General features: G+C 36.8%; 1 protein-coding gene across 1 annotated transcript; it reads right to left on the bottom strand.

The window, feature by feature from the left end:
* Nucleotides 1–169: 169 nt before the first annotated feature.
* Nucleotides 170–13,981, bottom strand: LOC110678899 (putative nuclease HARBI1). The gene is made up of 4 exons (XM_021852498.1): nucleotides 13,532–13,981; nucleotides 5,359–5,525; nucleotides 3,908–4,178; nucleotides 170–2,503 (listed from the first exon to the last, which is right to left on the bottom strand). Exons 2-4 carry the CDS (start codon nucleotides 5,514–5,516, stop codon nucleotides 2,021–2,023), a joined length of 912 nt encoding a protein of 303 aa, XP_021708190.1. The 5' UTR covers nucleotides 5,517–5,525; nucleotides 13,532–13,981; the 3' UTR covers nucleotides 170–2,020.
* Between the last annotated feature and the right edge of the window lie 6,488 nt (nucleotides 13,982–20,469).

The following is a 20,469-nucleotide window of genomic DNA, read 5'->3' on the forward strand; positions in this document are numbered from 1 at the left end:
GTGGGTAATGGAAATCGTATAGTTGAGATTACTCAAATTCTAAAGACTTTAAAATGAAATTAATGAGGTCGTCTTTATTTTTCAACTTGACTCCCACCAAATATAAACAGTATGCTAAAATTGATTTTTATGTAAAAATGAAAAAAAATACAGAAAAAGTTTTTGCAAAATGTCACTTTTCACTTGCTCTACAAGTTTTTGAACAATAAATTGAAATTTAGTTATATTCACGATTTCTATTAACTTCAACATTAGTTAAGGCGTCTTGTTCCTTAGGTAAGTAACATGTAAACAAAGAAAATTTTATTCTTGTCAATTCAATTTTCTTCTGTTCAGTTTCGGCTCTGTATAATTTTCACCGGTGTTTCTAAGAAAGTCGGATATGACACAAGATAACTCTTCGGGAGAAATTATTTTTTGGAACGGAATCCTTCAATAGTATTCGGATTCTTTTTTGTGTGGATAGACCCATACCCCATTTTTATGTTTTCGACTAGCTTTATATATACATTCCATGAGATTCCCGTGCGTTCTCTTATATTGCAACTTTTCAATCAACGTTTTCCTTTCAATCGGCTGTCCGAAGTAGACACATCAATATCGTCTGGCAATCTCTTTTAGAGAAGTTCCATGATTAGTAATAGCTTTTATCGCTTTGAGTATTGTGTTTCTTGAAATTGCGAACCTTGTTTACTAATAGCTACCTAAAAAAAAACACAAAGTCAATCTCTAATGAGAAACTTTTTACTTGCCCCACGTGATTAGAAAATGCTCTGAATGGCCTTAAAGGTTTACGCAAAAGTTTGAAACGTGAATACATATATTCAGTAACATATACAAATTATTTTCACTTACCCCATTTACCCACTTGCCGCGGGATACCTCACATAAATTTGGTTTGCGATTGGCATCTTGCCCATTTCATATGTAATTTCGCTTTTGAATATTTTCAGCAAACCTTATGTAATTTGCAAGTTTGTTCTAGAAAACTTGTATGGAACGTTGCCGAATAAAGATTTCTGATCAGAAAAATGTTCGGAATTTATTATATTTTGCTTGGTTTCTATATAGATACTGAATGATAAGTTTATCCTCATTAAACCATTATACGGGCCTCTGATTATTGTTTGGTCATCACTGTTATGTGGTAATAGCAATTTTGCATAATTTTTCAATATAGAATTTTTAATAGCGCTGTTTAAGGAACAGACATTTAAGAATGTATCATTTTAAACGTTTAATCTAGTCCCATAATGAATAAAAAATAAATTAAAAATAATTTTCTGATTTTTTTTAACTTCTTTTGTTTGATTCTATCTAAGACATGTGGCACCTGACTTATTGTTAGATTTGTGGTACTCTTTTATGATCTATGTGTTGTCAGAGAACCGGAAAAAAATGAAAATTGAAAAGCGGGTGCTGAAGTTGTCGCACAAAATATTGCTGGCAACGCTGTTTGGCAGACCAATCAGCGGCTTATTAGTTTTGGCACGAAACTCAGATACGTTTTGTCGAGTCTCTGTTTCAGGTTTTTATTATTGCAGTATTGCTGCATATCGTAAAGTAGAGAATAAAAATAATAGTCAATTGGCAAATAAATAAAGCTCATAGTTGATAAATGTGGAAATGCTCATATCATAAGTAAATTAAGCTAAAAAGCAGAATCGGGCCCAGTAGAGGTGTAACGTCAGAAGAAAAGAGCATTTACGATGCAACATGCGCAGCGAAACACCAAACATAAATTACAGCTTGTGTTAAAAATTCATATTATAATAACGTTTTGCGTGCATCAAATAGTTTTCAGAATAAAATTTTCATGTTATCATTTGGATAAGGTCACCCCAAGAATAGCCTTACTTATTAATTATTATTTAATTGAGCCATTCGCAAGCTTTTAGAATATTTACAATATTTTAAGTGAGTAAAATTACTCACGAGTGAGTAAATGTTAGTCGAAAACTCACTCACGAGTATGAGCTGTACAACTGAAACTCACGACTGAGTATACTCACGCGAGAGTTCAAGCTGTACAACTCATACTCGCGAGTGAGTTTGCAGTTTTCAGTGAGTACTCACGAGTTTCCCAACACTGGCAGCATGCAGAAATGATTTTCTGTGCACGATCGGGACTGCAGTATAAAGTCTTTTTCAGACATGCCCATTTTGAGCACAAGAGTCCAAATGCGTTTTCAATACAACGCCTTGCTCTACTTAAGCGATAATTAAAAATGCGCTCCTCTGCTGATAGGTTTTTCTTACTATACGGTTTGATGATCCTTTTACATAAAGGAAAGGCATCGTCGGCTACATAGAAGAATGGTAATTTAACACCATTGACCGTGGCGTTTTCTGGAAAATCAAGTCGATCGTGCAGCACATCAGTTCCGAATTTGGATTCTTTGAAAATATTGCAGTCTCCTTCGCTTCCATAAGCACCTACATCCAGGTAGGTGAATCGATAAGAAGCATCGCAAATAGCCATTAGCGCCAACGAATGAAAACCCTGTAATAGAAAAGTTATTATAGTGCGACACATATTCGAATCATTTCATATTATTAACAATCTTTTTTTGGCAGTTTCAGGATTCTATTCTAAAGGATTTTTGGGTGGCTCAGAGAAACTTAATTATACAATCCAGATGAACGTGAAGATGAAATGAAGCCACACATCAACTTTTCAAGGGAATAAATTTCGGGAACCATAAAAGTACTCTGCACTGAAAATTGGATCGATCAAGATTGTAAATAAAATGATTTGAATTGTTTACTGCATAGTTATTTTTATGCACTAATACAAGTGATATAATTGGCTAGAGAATAAGTTGAATCATGTGTAGCAATTTGTTACTAAAGACAACACTCCATAACTCGATATTAAAGGGACCATCGAGTTAGAGAGTTATCGAGTTACAAAACACAAAACCAGTACAAATGCGATCCAAGAGATCATCGAGGTAGTCCTAAAAACAGCAGGTTACTGTAGTGTCTGTTTGCTATATTAAAAATATTTCGCTAGAATTAATAATTTCTAGTCAAACTTAAAAAATGTTTTTTTATATAGTACTGATTATCATTAGCTTTTCTATATATGGTTCAAATAAAAAACCATTCGATTTCAAAAACATCGCTGCAAAACTTTCAAATAGATTTTAACATTATTTGTGAATACAACATGAAAGAAAACATTCTAGTACAAGTTACATGAATTGACACGATAGTTTCTACTGTCATGTCAGGTCATGTCTTGAAGGACGTAGAGCCATCAAAAGTAAGCACCTAAGTAATGACGTTTTCCTTAGGTAGCTTATATTGCCCTGATCGATCCTATATCATTTGCAGAACTCATGTGATACATGAATCTTTGGTAGTGTAGTGTGATCCATAATTATGAAAATAAGTGCTTAGAAAAGTTGAAAAATATACAAATAAACAATACTTATTTTTACTGAAACATTAATTTCTATTAGCTCATAAAAAAAGGAAGAGAAACGCCATTCATGCTTTGAAATATTCTATCGATACATCAAGCGTGTGCTAGAATAAGGGCGTAAGTCGCATGGTCGATTTCTCTTCATCGACCCTCTCTTCTGTGAATAAAAGTGACAAGATGCAAGTTTTTTAGCATTTTTTCACTACTGACCGCTAGGCAGTGATGCAATCTAGCGTCCTAAGTTGAAAAAATGCTGACAAATTTGCATCTTGTCACTTTTATTCACAGAAGAGAGGATCGATGAAGAGAAATCGATCATGCGACAGGTCTGCCCTTATTACAGCACATGCTTCACATGTTGATTCGTGCTTCTTACTAGGAGGGACATTACAATCAATATTACCCAATGTTATACCCCATGGATCTCGAGTCTGCCAAATAATATTGAAGAACTTACTTAATAAAAGTATAACTTACTTTGTAGTTATAAAAAATGCTGCCAGCATTTGGGGGAGCTTTTATGGACACATGTTTTCCATCGATGGCACCAATACAGTTTGGGAAATTCCAACGGGAATTAAAACCATTGGCTACATCCAAAAATGATTCTTGGCATGGATCTGCGACATAAGCACTCAGGGCACGACAAATAGCATCACAAACTTGATCAATGATTGACCCCATGTGCTGTTTGCTAACTCTGTAGCACGACGCCAAATGCCTCTGTAGACCACCAGATGCCAGATACCTAAAAAACAAACAAAAAATGGATACATTTTAGCATTTTCAATAAATATTTTATTTTATTAAACCTTCATTTACGTAGATTATATTAATGTGAATTTCATTTACGTTATATTGCGTATAGGGGAAGGGGTGGTAAAATGAACACCTTAAGGATATCATCTTGTTTCTGATAGAAAAACTAAGAATTTGTATAGTTCTATCGCACAACATCAAGAATTGGGATGTTATCTATAGCAGCGACACGAATTCAGACTGAAAAAACTGAATTTTCACATATTTTTATCGCTAGCAAAAAAACTATGCAAACGTTCATTTTACCTGCACTATGTGGGTAAAATGAACAGCTGCTGGTGGTAAAATGAACATCATGTAAAAAACGTGAGCAAAACAAATATTTTGGAAAATATTCATTGCATTCCAGAAAATATATCCATTAATGATTGTAACACATTAAAAAAGAAATCTAAAGGTATTAAATTTGACATCATATCATAACGATATTCACCTCACTAAAAAACCTCAGGAAGTTACGTCAGTTCTAATCTTCAAACGTGGTTATCTAAAATCTTAGTTTTCGTTGATATTTTTACTTCAATTGACCTCCTTATCAAGCTGAATCCTTTTTTTTTTTAAATCGTCCGTGCGTGATTAAATTTCAATCAAATTTGTTTTTTTTTTTCTTGGTAAAAGGCTCGGTGTTCATTTTATCAGCCCTGTTAATTTTGTCACCACTTCTTCTATGGAATTTATATGCATTTGAGGCAACGCTACATTATTTAAACATATACTGTTCATAGGTATTCAGTTTTATAACGATAACCAGAGATCATTAAGCCCTTTTACATTGCAATGATTCTTTTCCATAACCCCAAATGCCATTAACCTGAATGTCATGAGCCAATAGTCCCGAATGCTTTTACTCCTAATGCACAATTGGGCTACACGATATTATTCCGAGCTAATAGAATTCAAGGTTATGGAATTCGGGGCAATGGTACTTTTGGAGTAATGGTATATACGGGTAAACGACGTTCGGGATAATGGATTGTGGGGTAATGGTGTAGAATCTATTGCAATACATGCTCACGCAAGATCAAACAACTATGATCTATTTTGTTTTGAGTACAACGCACAATTTCACACAAATTCAGAATTTTATATTTGAATTTAAATATACTTACTCTATCACCAAACCCAACTTGAGCTTTGGAGGAATTCCATCTTTCGGTCTCGTGTTTCTCTTTGGTGCTAAGTCTTTTTCAACCAATTTGAAAAGTTGATCGAAACTGTTTTTCGACATATGGAAATTTTCTTTAAAGAACTTCTCTCCGCTTACCATATCGTCAAACTGTAAAGAAAAATATAAGGTAATATTATTTACTACATGTACAAACGCAAAGCTCTGAAACAGGATAATGTAACGCTCAAGAAGGAAAGAGGTCTGTAGATTGCGCATAGTTTTGATTTTTGGTCAAAATGACCGATAGGGTGTTGATAAATTCAAAATTCATAGGACTTCGAAGAGTACATCTCGCATAATTTGGGATAACGCCCTAAAAGCCATTGGTAACCACGTGTGTAGCTTGTTGTTACCGAGCAAACGAATGGATTTACACGGTATTCAACAATGCTACGATGAAGAGAATATATTCCTCTATCTCCTAGTGGTGATAGTTTTCATCCTGATTCATTAATTTGCTTAGAAACAATGAGCTACACACTCGGTTACCAATGGCTTTTAAGGCGAGATCACAGGTTATGCGAGTCATCTAGGTGACTAACTTTTGGCATGAAAATATGTTTTGAAGAATAAGAAGAATACGAAGCATTTCTCGCGAAACATTACTAAAGGACCTATGTACAAATGAGAGATTCTTTCCTCTCTCGCTCTCTTTCGATTATAACAGTGGAATACTAAAACTTTTGGGAAGTTTTTCACTACAGATTGAAAGGCAATTTCTTTGACTAGCGTTTCATACAAAAAAACGCAACAGAAGAGGTTAATGTGACTCAGTTATTGATCAAAGAGAAAGTAAACAAAGAGAGCCTCTCATTTGTACATAGGTCCTTTAGTAATGTTTCGCGAGATTTTTCATGTTCATGTTTATCATCTTCTTAAAAAATGGGTCTGTAGGTTGAGCCACCCATACAAAACCCACTCTACTCTACAATCATATCTAACTAAACAAGTTTATTCATAATATTAAAGTAAAAATGGTAAAGCGGTATATATAAAAATATACAATGAGAATTTTCGACAAAACTATAATTTAGCGCCAGCCGTTTAAAGTTTGTATGGGATTTACTACATTTTTAAAATTAAGTTGTCGCATGGTAATACCCATACAAACTTTGAACGGCTGACGCTAAATTATAGTTTTACCTATCGAGTTGAAATTTTGCACAGTCAATATGAGATCCTAATACATCCAAAAAATGGACTAGAGCGAGAATTTATATTTTTCATTTAACCGTATCCCAAGCTAATTGACTATATGTTTCCTGTTTTTTTTTGAGATTATTTCTGGATGCAATATTTTAAAAAATACCTCAATGTGTATGATGATAGTGTATGTATTATATAAATTCCTCTAGGAAGAAAACTTGGCAAAAATCTTATTAGACTACAAAGTTGACCAAAATAAATTACCTGTATTGAATCATCGCGAAGAATTATTGAATGTATTCTTAGAAGAAAAATAAATACATTTTGGGAAAAAATTTTTGAAAAAAAAAATAGAATAATAATACTACCTACCAGTTAGCGATCCTTTATATGAGAGAAACGCGGAAGTGAAATGAAATGATTGGCAATAGACTGCTAACATGTGACTGACAGTGCTGAGTTTGCTCGGTGTCGAGAATAATATTGTAACACGAACATGACTTCCTCATTGCTAAAAAGTGTATTTAGATCTGTGAGCTACACCTCCAAACTAATAAACAGCAGAAAAAATCAACAACTAAATATTGACAAAATTGACAAAAAATCAGAAAAGGAAAATATTTTATATTTTTGCTCTATACAAACAACTTTTACCGAAATAATTTCAAGCGGATTACATTACACCTCAAGAAAAGTTCAAAACAAAAATAACGCATGTTCGTTAGGCTCATACTTTGACAGCTCTCGCTGCTCGATTGGCTCACACTTTGACAGATACAGTATTTTCTCGATTATATCACGGATCCAAAAAATTTTGGCGTGATATACCGAAGCGTGATAAATTGAAAATGTATTTTTCTGTTATTTAATTTTCATCAAAATTTGAGATCGATGTTGCAGACATGGAGCGAATGAAATGAAAAGCACGTAGGAGATGGGTCAAATTGAAGTATGATAATTGTTTAGGGTTATTTTTCAATGCAAAATGTATAAACTTCATACAATAATTGCGACGTGATAAAATCGAACAGAAAACCGTGCTAAAATCGAGAGCGATATAATGAAGCGATATTAAAACGAGCAGTGATAAAATCGAGAAACTACTGTATGTCAGCTTCCGCGAATCTCTTTTATAAAGGATTACTACTACCAGTGAATTTTAATGTTTTTTTTATAAATAAAACACTTGGCGATCATTTTTTAAATAACCTTAAAATTTGTTTGGCTCCTTCTTTCGCAATCTTCGGGCTACCATATAAGCAATATCTATAAATATTCCTTAATACCCTTAAAAGTTAGAAGGCCATACTACTCATATGCCATAAAACCATTCGACATTTTCGACAAGAAATGAAAAATGCTCTCTATGAGTATTGAAAAACATGGTTCAGTTGCATTAGAGTATAGTTAAATGATTTATAAGTGAAATTGTTTTAAACTTAAACAAATTTATGAATGCCCTTTTGGAAATTATCTAAAATTTTGAAAAAAACCTCAGAAGCCAATACCGGCATTGAAAGAGGAAAACAATTTATTACTAACTAATTGCGAAAAAGCTCAAAAACTTGCTATGCAGTTTGAAAGCGCGCACAATTTTAATTTAGGACTTACTAGTCCAATTGAAAATCAAGTTACTCAGGACTTCGTAAATATTCTAAATCAAGAGAACGTTTTCGAAAATGCCTGGGAGACTGATTTGAAAGAAGTGAGAACTATTATTAAAAAGTTCAAAAATATGAAAGCTCCTGGCGATGATAGAATTTTCTACATCCTCATCAAGAAACTTCCAGAAAGTAGCTTATCATTCTTAGTTGATATATTTAACAAATGTTTTCAAATATCATATTTTCCTGACAAATGGAAAAATGCTAGAGTTGTTCCAATTTTAAAACCAGACAAAAATCCTGCAGAAGCTTCTAGCTATCGTCCAATCAGTTTGCTTTCCTCCATCAGTAAACTTTTTGAAAAGGTCATTTTGAACAAAATGATGGCCCACATCAACGAAAATTCAATTTTTGCCAATGAACAGTTCGGATTCCGCCATGGACATTCGACCACTCATCAACTTTTAGGGACCGTCCATAAATGACGTAGCATTTTTACACCCCCTCCCCCCTCGTAGCATTAAGTCACAAATGCCGATACCCTCCCCTTGGAAAATACGTAGCATATCAAGCACCCCCCCCCCTCATTTTTTTGTTTGTTTTCCTCAGCGTTTGTGTTAAATCGAAACATTTAAATACAGAAATTCAAAACATAGTTTGATATTCATTACTGACTGGAACGACAGGAAATCTGACAAATGATAGTTTGATATACCGTACTGCCGTGAATCGCAACTCAGTCCCATCTGCATTTTCGTCAAAATTGAATTGGGTTCAGTTTTCAACATATCTTCAAATGCTCTTTCAGCTGCCCTAATGATTTGTACGGAAAAAGTAAGAAAAAACAGCAAGTCAAATTGTCCCAAAATAAAAGTAATCGCAAGTCAGTCCCACTACAGATTTCCGCACCGTGTAACACTAAAATCAATCGTGTTTTGATCATCTTTATATTTTTCTCAGAAAGATATCGTAGTGAAAAGCAAATTGTGAAAGTTTCATTAAGATTTGGACATGTTTCAACCATCTGGATTTTTTTTTAATATTTGTATGAAAAAAGGGAAACTTCACACCCCATTTTCTCAATGCCTACTTTTTACAGATGGGACTGACTTGCGATTCACGGCAGCGTAGCGAACTGTTTCGAACTGTTTCGAAAACAGTTCAATCAAACTTATTCCCTGTTCAAGTTACATAATTTTGGTTCCCAGTTCATACCGGTTAAATTTAATATGTAGTACTTTTGCTATTGTTGAAACCCAATACAAGTTTGATGAAAATGTAGAAAAAAGGTAAAAATCTTGTTCGGATTGATAAAGCTAATAGCAATAAAGCCCCAAGCACAATGTGAACGGCAGCGCGGTACAGCGGCAAAGCGGCAAGCCCATCTTGAGCTACACTCTACTTGTCAAGTCAATGTTGAAAAGGATTTAGTCAACACTGGATTGATAAGTAAAGTGTTGATCAAGATGGGCATGCCGTTTTGCCGTTGTACCGCGTTGCCGTCACATTGTGCTTGGGGCCTAAGGGTTCAAAATATTTAATAATACAGTCGCTTCTCCACATCTCGATATCAAAGGGACCATCGAGATAGGGAGAGATCGAGACCTAGAACAAGTTTTTAATGAATACTAGATTGAAAATCACTCCGTTACTAGGAAAATCAAAAACAAACAGATGTCATTTCGTCTCCGCAAATTGTTTTGAATCCCTTAAATCTAGTCTACACTGAAACAAGCGTTGAAGTAATGAGAACAATGAAGAAGTTTTTAAATTTACTATTCCAATCACGATTGAGCTATCAAGAACGCTTTTTATTTGCGTTTTAGTCCCTCTCAATCCAACCGCATCGATAACCGAGCGGTAAGCGTTCGCGCTTGACAATCACAAGATCCTCGGTTCGATTCTGACTTGCTGCAAGTTTTTAACCATGATATAGTAATTTTTACTGTCAAAATGGTACCATGGTAAAATTGAATGCACAAAATATTTGAAATAAATGCAAATTTTGTCTGCACAAATCAAGTGGCGTTGTGTATTTAATTTAACCCTCTAATATAGTATTTTCAACTGCAACGCTGTTCTCAGTGTAGTAACCTTTGACAATGGGCATATCGACATACGGAGAGAAAATCGGGAACGATAATCACATCGAGATAGAGAGATATCGAGATAAGAAGGATATCGAGATATGGAGAGTGAAAATGTATGCAGATTGAAGGGATCGGAAAAATCATCGACATAGGGAGAGATATCGAGATGTAGAACATTGAGATGTGGAGAGTCGACTGTATATTAAACAGAAATTTTGTTATACTAGAAAAAAACTATATATATATACTAGACAAAACAATTTTGAAAACACTCGAATTCGATGACCTCATTATTATCCAGGCTGTTTCATCAAGAGCACTGATATTTAAAAAAAAATCTATGATTTGACTTATTTAGTAGAGAAATCCTGCAACATTAAATGCACTGAATAAATATCTTGGTTTACTATAATAACGTTAATATTTGCCCAAATGAGCATATTGTATTCTTTTGAAGAATAAAAGCTATAACAGAAAAAAAATGAATAGAACTAAAACAGTTGATGAAAAACAGTATTATTCAAGTCGATAATGTATTGATTTTTAATCAACTAACTAAACTTTTTTTTATTTATAATTAAAATAGTTTGAACACGAACGGAATATAATATCCACATAACTATTTAAAGCTATATAAAAATCTGCTTGATTGTATTGATCAGGAAAATTCAAAAAATCTTAGATTGTTTTCTAATCTTACAATATTAATGTTTTGAAGCTGAATCCTCATTTTACAACCCAAGTTTAATTAGTCAGACAAAATAGATTGAACAAAAAAAACAATTTGTGATTTTCTCAGCGCTACTCTTTTTCCGAAATTATGTAAAATGCAACGTCGTATTTGGGACCCCTCCCTCCCCCTCGTCACACATCGTCACAAATTTGTGAAGAACCCCCTCCTCCCAACCCTTCTAATTTACTACGTCATTTATGAACAACCCCTTACGTGTAACGAATTTGATCAGTTCCAACAAATCAGAAGGCTATTCTACTGGTCTTGCTCTTCTAGACATAGAAAAAGCATTCGACAGTGTTTGGCATGAAGGTTTGATTGTAAAATTAAAAAACTTTAATATTCTATCATACATTGTTAGAATAATTCAAAGTTATCTGTCAAATCGTACACTTCAGGTTAATTATCAGAACTCCAGATCTGAAAGACTTCCTGTAAGAGCTGGTGTTCCTCAAGGCAGCATTTTGGGACCAATATTATACAATATTTTCACATCTGACTTACCTAAGTTACCTCAGGGATGTCAAAAATCCTTGTTTGCGGATGACATAGGCCTCTCTGCCAAAGGACGAAGCCTGTGTGTCATCTGTAGTCGATTGCAAAAAAGTTTGGATATTTTTTCTTCATACTTGCAAAAATGGAAGATTTCTCCTAATGCTTCCAAAACTCAACTAATAATATTCCCACATAAACCAAAAGCTCTTTATTTGAAACCTTCAAGTAGACATGTTGTCACGATGAGAGGGGTTCCAATAAATTGGTCAGATGAAGTTTTAATGAATTTAACTTTCAAAAATCACATTGAGGGCATTCAAGCCAAATGTGATAAATATGTAAAATGTCTATATCCCCTTATTAATAGAAAATCAAAACTTTGTTTTAAGAACAAGCTTTTGATATTCAAACAAATTTTCAGGCCAGCCATGTTGTATGCTGTACCAATATGGACTTGCTATTGTGATACCAGAAAGAAAGCTCTGCAGAGAATTCAAAATAAAATTTTGAAAATGATTCTGAAGCTTCCTCCCTGGTATAGTACCAATGAGTTACATAGAATATCCAATGTTGAAACATTGGAACAAATGTCAAATAAAATAATTAATAATTACAGGCAAAAATCGTTACAATCTTCTATTGCCACGATTAATGCGTTATATGTTTAGGTTAAGTGAGGTTAAGTAAATTGAGGTTAAGTAAATTGAAATTTTTTTCTCTTATAAGCATGTGAAATCAACTCACCTGTAATAAATCTGAACTGCCACGGCAAATGAAATGTAATATGGTATTAACAAAATGTTAATAAAATCTTAAATTTGTTTTACCAAATTAGGACGATAGTGTTGTCTAATAACACAGAACACCTAGATATAAGAAATGAATGTAATGTTTGGAATGATACTAATAAAGAAATTAAAAAAAAAAAAAATCTAAGATTGCACCATAAGTTCAAAGGCACTAATCTCGCGAAAGAAGCATCTAATAACAGCAGACTTTTTATTTTGGCTTTGTGCACTAGCTGAAAGCTTAAAATAAGAAGATCAGCATTGTTTGTCTACTGTTTCTCTAGCTCAGTGCTTTTTAAAACGTGAGTAGGGGCACAATTCGACCATTGTGACGGCCATCTTTGGATTCCGAGGTGTTTCACCTTAATATGTTCCACAAAAGGTTGTTGGAATGTGAATACAAAAAGTGTAATATATTTTTACTATTTTTATCTTCAATTTTATAATAGATTAACCACAGTCAAACAGGCGTAACACTGAAGAAATTTCCATAGTCCTGAGTGAAAGCAAAAATACTAAAACCTTCACCGCTAATACTTAACGGGTTCACATATTTTTTGGCAGTATACTAATACACATATCTAGTTTTTTGAAATGGCCAGAGGAACTCAGGAATATTCCCGTGGCCGGAGTTTTCCCGGTGGGTCAAGGTCTTGTAAAAAAGGACGATTTTTTAAGACATGCCGAATTATCTTTATATATTTGCAATGAGAATCATTTAACCTTGTATTAAGATCTGATATTCAACAATATAAATGAAGAGTTTTGCGCCGTTTAGAATGTATCGGATGTGGCCACTCGGACTTTGTTGGATACTAAATCGTTTTAATTCAAGCCGAAAAGAAATCAAAATTCAGTCCAACAACACCGTGAAAAAGGCCAGTGTCCGGAATTCGAAGCGCCCGACAATTCCATGCAGCACGGTATCTGGTTGCTACTGAGCAAAAGATTGGATTTTCACCTTATTTATCAATGCAACGATGGAGAGAAGATCCGTCTCTATCTCACAGTGAAGATACCGAATTGCTTTTAGGACGAGGTCATAATTTATACGAGATTTGATGTTTTTTCTACTAAATTTATGCTAAAACAGTACCATGTACGAATATGAGTTCGAGTCACTGTAGCTCCCAAGGAAAACCGACTATCTAAACCCAGTTACTTCCAAAGACGTATGAATCTCGAGAAAGATTGATTTTTTTGCTTTTTTGAACAAATCCAAGCCCAAAACAGTCCTTCAATTAACATTAATACTCACGTCGGTAGCATATCTGCCTTTACTCTTCCTTTCAGCGAGATACGGGTGAACCCAATGCGCTGCCCTCTTTCGTTTTCGCTGGTTTCTTTTTTTCAAAAGAACGACGCTCGAGGCAGCAATAACCAAGTTGATAATGAAACGAAAATTGCTAAATATTCGAATTAGTAATAGAAAAAAACTAATTAATTATAGCAATTACTTACCGTAACAACGACATGTTATCCGTCGGGAAGATTCCAAAAAAAAAACGACGCTGACTTGAAAAAACAAAACAAACTTTTTTTTCTTCCTTTTGGCGCCTTAGACTTGCTCGTAGCTTTGACATTGGTAGTTACCAAATTTGAGGGTAGATGGCGAAAGGCTTTGGAACAACTGTCAAAATTTCTTTGGTAAAAAGCAGCTTATTTTCTTGAGCGCTTTTCTTGTCAGCTGCGGACTACACTTTACTCTCACACCGAGCAGGTAGGAGAGAGCTCTGTTGTTAGTGAGGCTAGCTGCTTGCGAAGAGGGTCAGTTTGTCTCAGTCACCATCTGATACTGACGGAGGATGGATGTGCTCCCCAAAGCACGGTCCTCCGTGAGGCGTCTTCTGGTGGCTGGACGGTTTTTTTTTGTGGAGGAGCTGGGAATCGAACCGATGACCTTCCGCTTATGAAGCGAAAGCGTAACCTCAAGGCTACAGACCTCCCTATCTCAAATTTTAGTTAATCTTTTTCAACGCTTCTGACTCTCGGCTGCATCGATGACGGTTTACATCACTGTTTTTCCAATAAGGGTTGTTGGGGCCTCAAAATTTAGTTTATTTTGTTAGGTACATGTTACACTAGAGTGAGCCATTTCCCGGGAGACGGGAACCCTGGGATATTCTTCCCGGAATTGGTACTCTACTTGTGAGCTTCCCGATAAAGCTGTTCTCGTCTATGTACTTCCATAGCTCTACAAGGTCAATTCTGAAGTATGTCGCCTTGAAATCAATGAAGAGGAACTGGAGGATTTGCCGCACGGAAAAGATCTGGTTTGTTGTCGAGTGGCCGTCGATGAAACCTGCAGATCGTATCAGCTGATGCAGACAAGCCGTCAACCTCTCCGGGCCCATCTTGATGAGTTCGGATCCGGTACCATCCATCGTGAGAGCCGATTGATTTCCACTGTCCGCTGTGCGAACGTAGCCATCACCTTTGCTGTCCTGACCTTCTGCTCCTGTGTTCTCTGCGCCATTCACATGTTTGTCGTAGTGATGTTTCCACCTTTTCCCTGTACATTTCAGTACGTGACACAAAGCCTTTGCAGGATGCGTTGAGCTTCTGATAGAACTTTCGCGTTTCTTGAAAACAGTACAGCAACTCCATCTCCTGGCATTCCACCTCTTCCAGGTGGTTCTCTGTGATTGATATCCCGGACTAGTTGGGTTTACTGTTTCTGCTTCAGTCTGTTTAATTTATTTACTTAACATTTAAACAGATAACACTGAATCAACAATTTCACGCCACAATACTCGGTTCTTGGCCGCATCTCTCCATCCTCGGTACTGCCCCACGCTCGCCAAATCATTGTGCACTTGATCCGAACACCTTTTTAGCAGGGTTACTGTGCGGCATTCTTGTAACATGTCCTGCCACTCTCTGGATACTGTATTCGCCGTAGAGTCGGGCGAGCTCGTGCTTCATCCTTCGCCGCCACACACCATTTTCATGCAAACCGCCAAAAATCGTCCTCCTCGAGCATCGTCCTCGTTTCATGCCCATATAGGACTACCGATCTTATAAGCGTTTTTTACATGGTACATTTAGTGCGAGGGTGAATCTTTTTTGATCGCAGTTTCTTCCGGCTCGACTTCCACTGATGATGCACCTCAGTATTTCACGGCTAATGTTATTAGCAGTCGTCAGATAGGACCCAAGGTAAACCAACTCGTCTACCACCTCGAACGTATCCCCGTCTATCGTAACAATACTACCTAGGCGAGCACTCGGCTCCACCTGCTAGCATGTACTTTGTCTTGGACGCATTCACCTCCAGTCCAACTTTTGCTGCCTCGCGTAATAGGCGGGTTTACAGATTTGCCACCTTTTCACCGTATCTCGTGCAAATCGTACCCCAGCTGGTAAGCCTGACTCTCCGCATAATACGTATGCGTTGGGACGGGGTATTTACGACATTTTTTGAGGATTTGCCTTACTGTAAAGATTTGGTCCGTTGTCGATCGGCAGTCAACGAAGCCGGCTTGATAACTTCCCTCGAACTCGTTTACTACATGTGACCGTCGTCTGTCAGAGATAACACTTTGTATGCCGCATTTAGGATGCGACCGGCAAAGCTTTCCCATCTCCTCGCACTCCGTCTCCTCCAGGCGGGTCTGCTGTTGCCTTTTTCGTCTATAACGATCCACTTCTGCCGAGTCCCTTGCTGCAGCATGACCGCCCGCATTGCATTCTTCTCCTCCAGGATCTGCCTGCATTCCTCGTTGAACCTATCGTTCCGTCGACTTCCTCCCACGTACCCAACATTACTCTCAGTTACATCGATGATGGCTGCTTTCTCTGTACTCCAGCAGTCCTCATGAGGGGCTTCATTTAGTTCATCCTCCTCCGGTGATGCAGCCTCAAGGTAAGGTGCTGCGCGTATGCAGTTGCGAAAACCGGTTGCTGTAGCCGCTCTTGTTAACGACGGAAAGTTTTGGGTGCAGTTTAACCATCACCAGATAGTGATCAGAGTCGATGTTAGCGCCACGATAGGTCCTGTCGTCGATAATGTTGGAGAAGTGTCGTCCATCAATCAGAACGTGGCCGATTTGTGAATCTGTCTGTTGTGGTGATCTCCGGTACGAAAGGCTGTGCTGGAAGTAGATATTAAGAATGGCCGGCGAAATCTATCAGTCGTATGCCGTTTTCGTTCGGTTCTATCCAGTTAGGCCGAATGTCGTTAGGCCGAAGGCCATTAGGCTGAATGCCGTTAGGCCGAAAGGGTCGTTAGGCCGAAAGGGTAGTTAGGCCGAAAGGGTCATTAGGCCGAACATGGTCGATAGTTCTATTAACCTTCGGGCTGTCGCGCTGTTGTACTTTGTACAACATTTGTGATTTATATGCTATGGTTTTGTAACAAAGATATCTATCGACACCAAACCAAAATGTATTCCTCAAAAATCTTCTTAAGTACAATACTCAACAGTTTTTGTCTACAGCATGGCTCTTTATAATGCGGTAAAATCAACAAATGTACATAGAAGTCGCATAATAATGAACGCACTCGAGTAGACCACAATTTGAAAAAGGTATATGTCAAAATCCAGATAATTTTGAAACATGAGGTCCTCTGTAAAGTTGTTCTGGAGGTGAAGTGCTATCTGATGGTAGCTCATTTTTTTCGGAATTTGACCGCTAGGTGTCACTAGTGGGCATGACACTTTTACGTTTGTTCTTCGGATATTTCAAGATCCTGACCATTTAGAAGGATGGCATCTTCGGGAAAGTTGTTCAGTAAATAAAGGACTATCATTGTTTGAGCTAGTTGATTCAAAATTTTGCCACCAGGTGGCGCTAGCGAGCATGAAACTTTTGTTTTGCGGATGCTTCAGGACCCTGACTTTTCAGAAAGATGGCATCTTCGACAAAGTTGATGCGTAGCTTAAGGGCTATCATTTATTTAGCTAATCTGGAACTTCAAGGATTAAACAAAGAAAGCATATGAGCTACTGAACTTTACCAAAGATGCCATATTTCTAAGTGGCCAAGATCCTGAAATCTGCAAAACAAATGTTTCATGCTCCCTAGCTTCACCTAGTGGCAAAATTAAGAATCAACTTACTCGACCAATGGTAGCCCTTGAGCTACTGAACAACTTTGCCGAAGACGCCATCTTTCTAAGTAGTCAGGCTCCTGGGGTATTCGCAAAACCAAGGGTGTTGTACAAAGTGCAACGCGCGACTACTCGCGTTACAAAAAATAGCGCGACAACCGAAAGGTTAAACCGTAAGGTCGAATGGGTAATTAACCTTCCAGTCGTAGCGCGGTTTGCCACCGTCGGAACCACCGTGCTGTTGTTGTGGACGAAAAGCAAGTTTTTTTCAGCGATGTTGTACAAAATACAACAGCGCGACGACTGAAGTGTTAACAGCGATAGATCAGGATAATTTGCATCACCTAGAAGCCGCCGGATGAATTAGCCGTTTTTGTTGTTTGTTATCTGTTAATTGTTTATTTATTTATTGTTTTGCTATTTTAAATTATTTATTTACATATCATGGACATTATAAAAATCATTTCATTTGTATTTCTAATGTCTGCTACGTTTGCTGGCTTGAAATTCTACTCAAAAGTCTATTTATGCTTCGGAGCAATGCAAACGCAATATTTTTTTGCTGAGATGTAAATGTGAGGGTTTGGACGGCTTGCGCATGATTGTTCTGTTCGTTCGTGTTCTCGTTATCGTGTTAATAGAACCCCGAAGTAGTCAGCTTTTAGGCTTTGTAACGCATCGATACGAAAAGGCTATTCAATTGCGAAGGAGATTTCAGTCACTGAAATCACACAAACATAATTAACAAAGACTGTCGGGTTTCTGTTTCCGGGAGTCATACCGTGAGATCCTATCTGAGGATGCACAGACATATTCTCGTTCTAGATCGTGGTAGAAGTGGGATCGCGAAGTAGAGTTTCTCACGTGGTGTGATTTTGTGAGTTTGTTTAAAAGGTGATGTGTCCTTTAACCAGTATTGATTGTCCCCATATCCCCGTTTAGGCCAAAAACAATTAGCTAGATTGTGCGGTTGAACCGTTATGCGTGTTGCACTCGAGTTGTCCAGTTCAAAGGTAAATGAGATGTATTGTGTGTCATACATGTGCTATTTGTGTCCGTCTAGCCAAGCGCAAGTTTCGGTTGTTTTCTAAAAATAGAGCTCACGTACGTCGCACAAAGCTACTTCAAGAACAGTTTCATCATCACCAGGAGTCGATAGGTTTTGACGTCGGTGCCGTCGTCCATCAATCAAAACGTGGTCGTTTTGCGATTTTGTCTTTTGAGGTGATCTCCAGGTGTATCGATACGAGAGGCTATGCTGGAAAAAGGTGTGACGAATGGCCATATTCTTGAGTGATCTTTCCAATAATCGGTCTGATCTCCTCCTTATGACCAATCTGAGCGTTTCAAATTACTATCTCCTAAAACTTTAAAAGATCAAACAAACAATTTTGTTGCAGGAATTAAAGCTCTTCGTTATTCAAATGATATACGAAAATGAAAATTGACAGAATTAATGTTTTTCCGAAGAGGTTTAGGTAAGTTTTTATCCATCAAGAATTATGTTTTCATGCATCCATCAATCGCTCACATAATTATTGAACGACCCCACAATGCTGCAGGAATATAATTAGCAGCCGAAGATAGCCGATGTACGATATCTATGTTTCAACCATGTTGCGAAAATCTGCCAGTATAAAATATTTTCGTCCAATATAATAATTGCAAGATATTTAACAGCCGTTCCTGAATATGTAGCCGAAAATGTACGTTCCAAAGTTTTTTCCTTTAAGTTGAAGTTAGCGAATTGTACCTACCGTTTATATATGCGACTGATTTATGTTAGTTACGTCATTGGCAAAGACAGCCTTAAATTACGAGGTTTACAAAGTGGCTTCAATAGATGTGTAACCAAAAACGATCCCAAACTGCAAAAAAAGTAAATTCCGACAATTGTACAGAAAGGACTGTAAATAACCCAAGTACGAGTATTAAGCACTATAAACCAATTTAGTGTGTTGCATCGGTATATTGAAGTTTGTAATAGAATCTCATTCCAACTATGCTATAGACACAGATAGAGACGAGAAAGGAGGCAACCCAGCTCTATTCGGATTTATTGCAATTTGTCGACTTATAGTTAGCGCCCCATTCCAGCACATACGTATTCTGCAAACATTCCTACATGTGTTTTACCGAAAAAGCAACTGTAACGAGGACAGAGAACGAATGAAGCAGGATCGTTTGTAATTAGTTTTATCCAATTAAATTCGATTGTATTATATACAGCATTAAGTGGAGAAGAATTGTGAACGGTGGCTATAAGCGTTAGAAGCGAAAAAGGATGAAGTGGAAGGTTAATGAAACAAAAAGGCACTTATTCTAGTCGTTTAAGATTTGATAGTAGTATTTTGGGTTTTTAATTAATTTATATTTATTACCATTAGGAGACCTAGCGCCGACATAGTTTTATATAGCATTTATATTGATTTCCCGTTGCTTCTGCAGGAAGAAAATGCAAGGAAGGGTGAAAGACACGAACAGGAAAAGAAAAACTACCAAACGTTAGCGATGGGAACGATGTCTCATGTGATTGCGTATGCCTGGCGATAGCGACGAAAATAAATTGATGATAACTTATATTCTCTGTGTATTTTCTTCTTTTTTGTTTCCCAACGCCCATAACAAATAGACCTGGATACTTCTGTTAGAATGTATATTATATCCCATAAATTTCCGCTTTAATTATACTCATTGTACAACCTTGTTCATCCTGTGTCGTCAGTAGATCCAGTGCTCTTCCAAGTCTATTGAGCAATTTATCTAGCGTAACTCTTTTCGATTTGGCAGAAACATTTGATTGATGATGTCCGAATATTTATTTTTGTTTCTTATACTGTGTAATGCTTATTATATTTTCACCGTCAAAACTGTCAAAAACCGATTAACGCTTGGTTAGGTGACTCTCAGATCCTTACCTTTCACACTTCTAACCATGGCAACTCTGAAGATGCAGAGGATTCCGCGATCTCCAGCAACAATGTTTGTTTAATCCAGTGGTGCTCAAGTTGCAGCGCATTGCAGGCCAAATCACGATTTGTCATCAGCGCTGACGGGCACATAGGGAATTTCAAATGTTTTGTAAAAATAAATATGTGCCTGATCTCAATTAATCAAAAAAGTGATTACAGTCAGGTCTCCTA

The sequence above is a fragment of the Aedes aegypti genome, chromosome 3, assembly GCF_002204515.2.
Source record: "Aedes aegypti strain LVP_AGWG chromosome 3, AaegL5.0 Primary Assembly, whole genome shotgun sequence".
NCBI lineage: Eukaryota > Metazoa > Arthropoda > Insecta > Diptera > Culicidae > Aedes > Aedes aegypti.

Coding starts and splice junctions, on each gene's coding strand:
- LOC110678899 (XM_021852498.1), bottom strand. CDS start 5,516: ATGGTAAGCGGAGAGAAGTTCTTTAAAGAAAATTTCCATATGTCGAAA. Junction 4,179..5,358: donor AAGTTGGGTTTGGTGATAGA/GTAAGTATATTT, acceptor TTTGTTTTTTAG/GTATCTGGCATCTGGTGGTC. Junction 2,504..3,907: donor GCATTTTTTATAACTACAAA/GTAAGTTATACT, acceptor TTTCTATTACAG/GGTTTTCATTCGTTGGCGCT.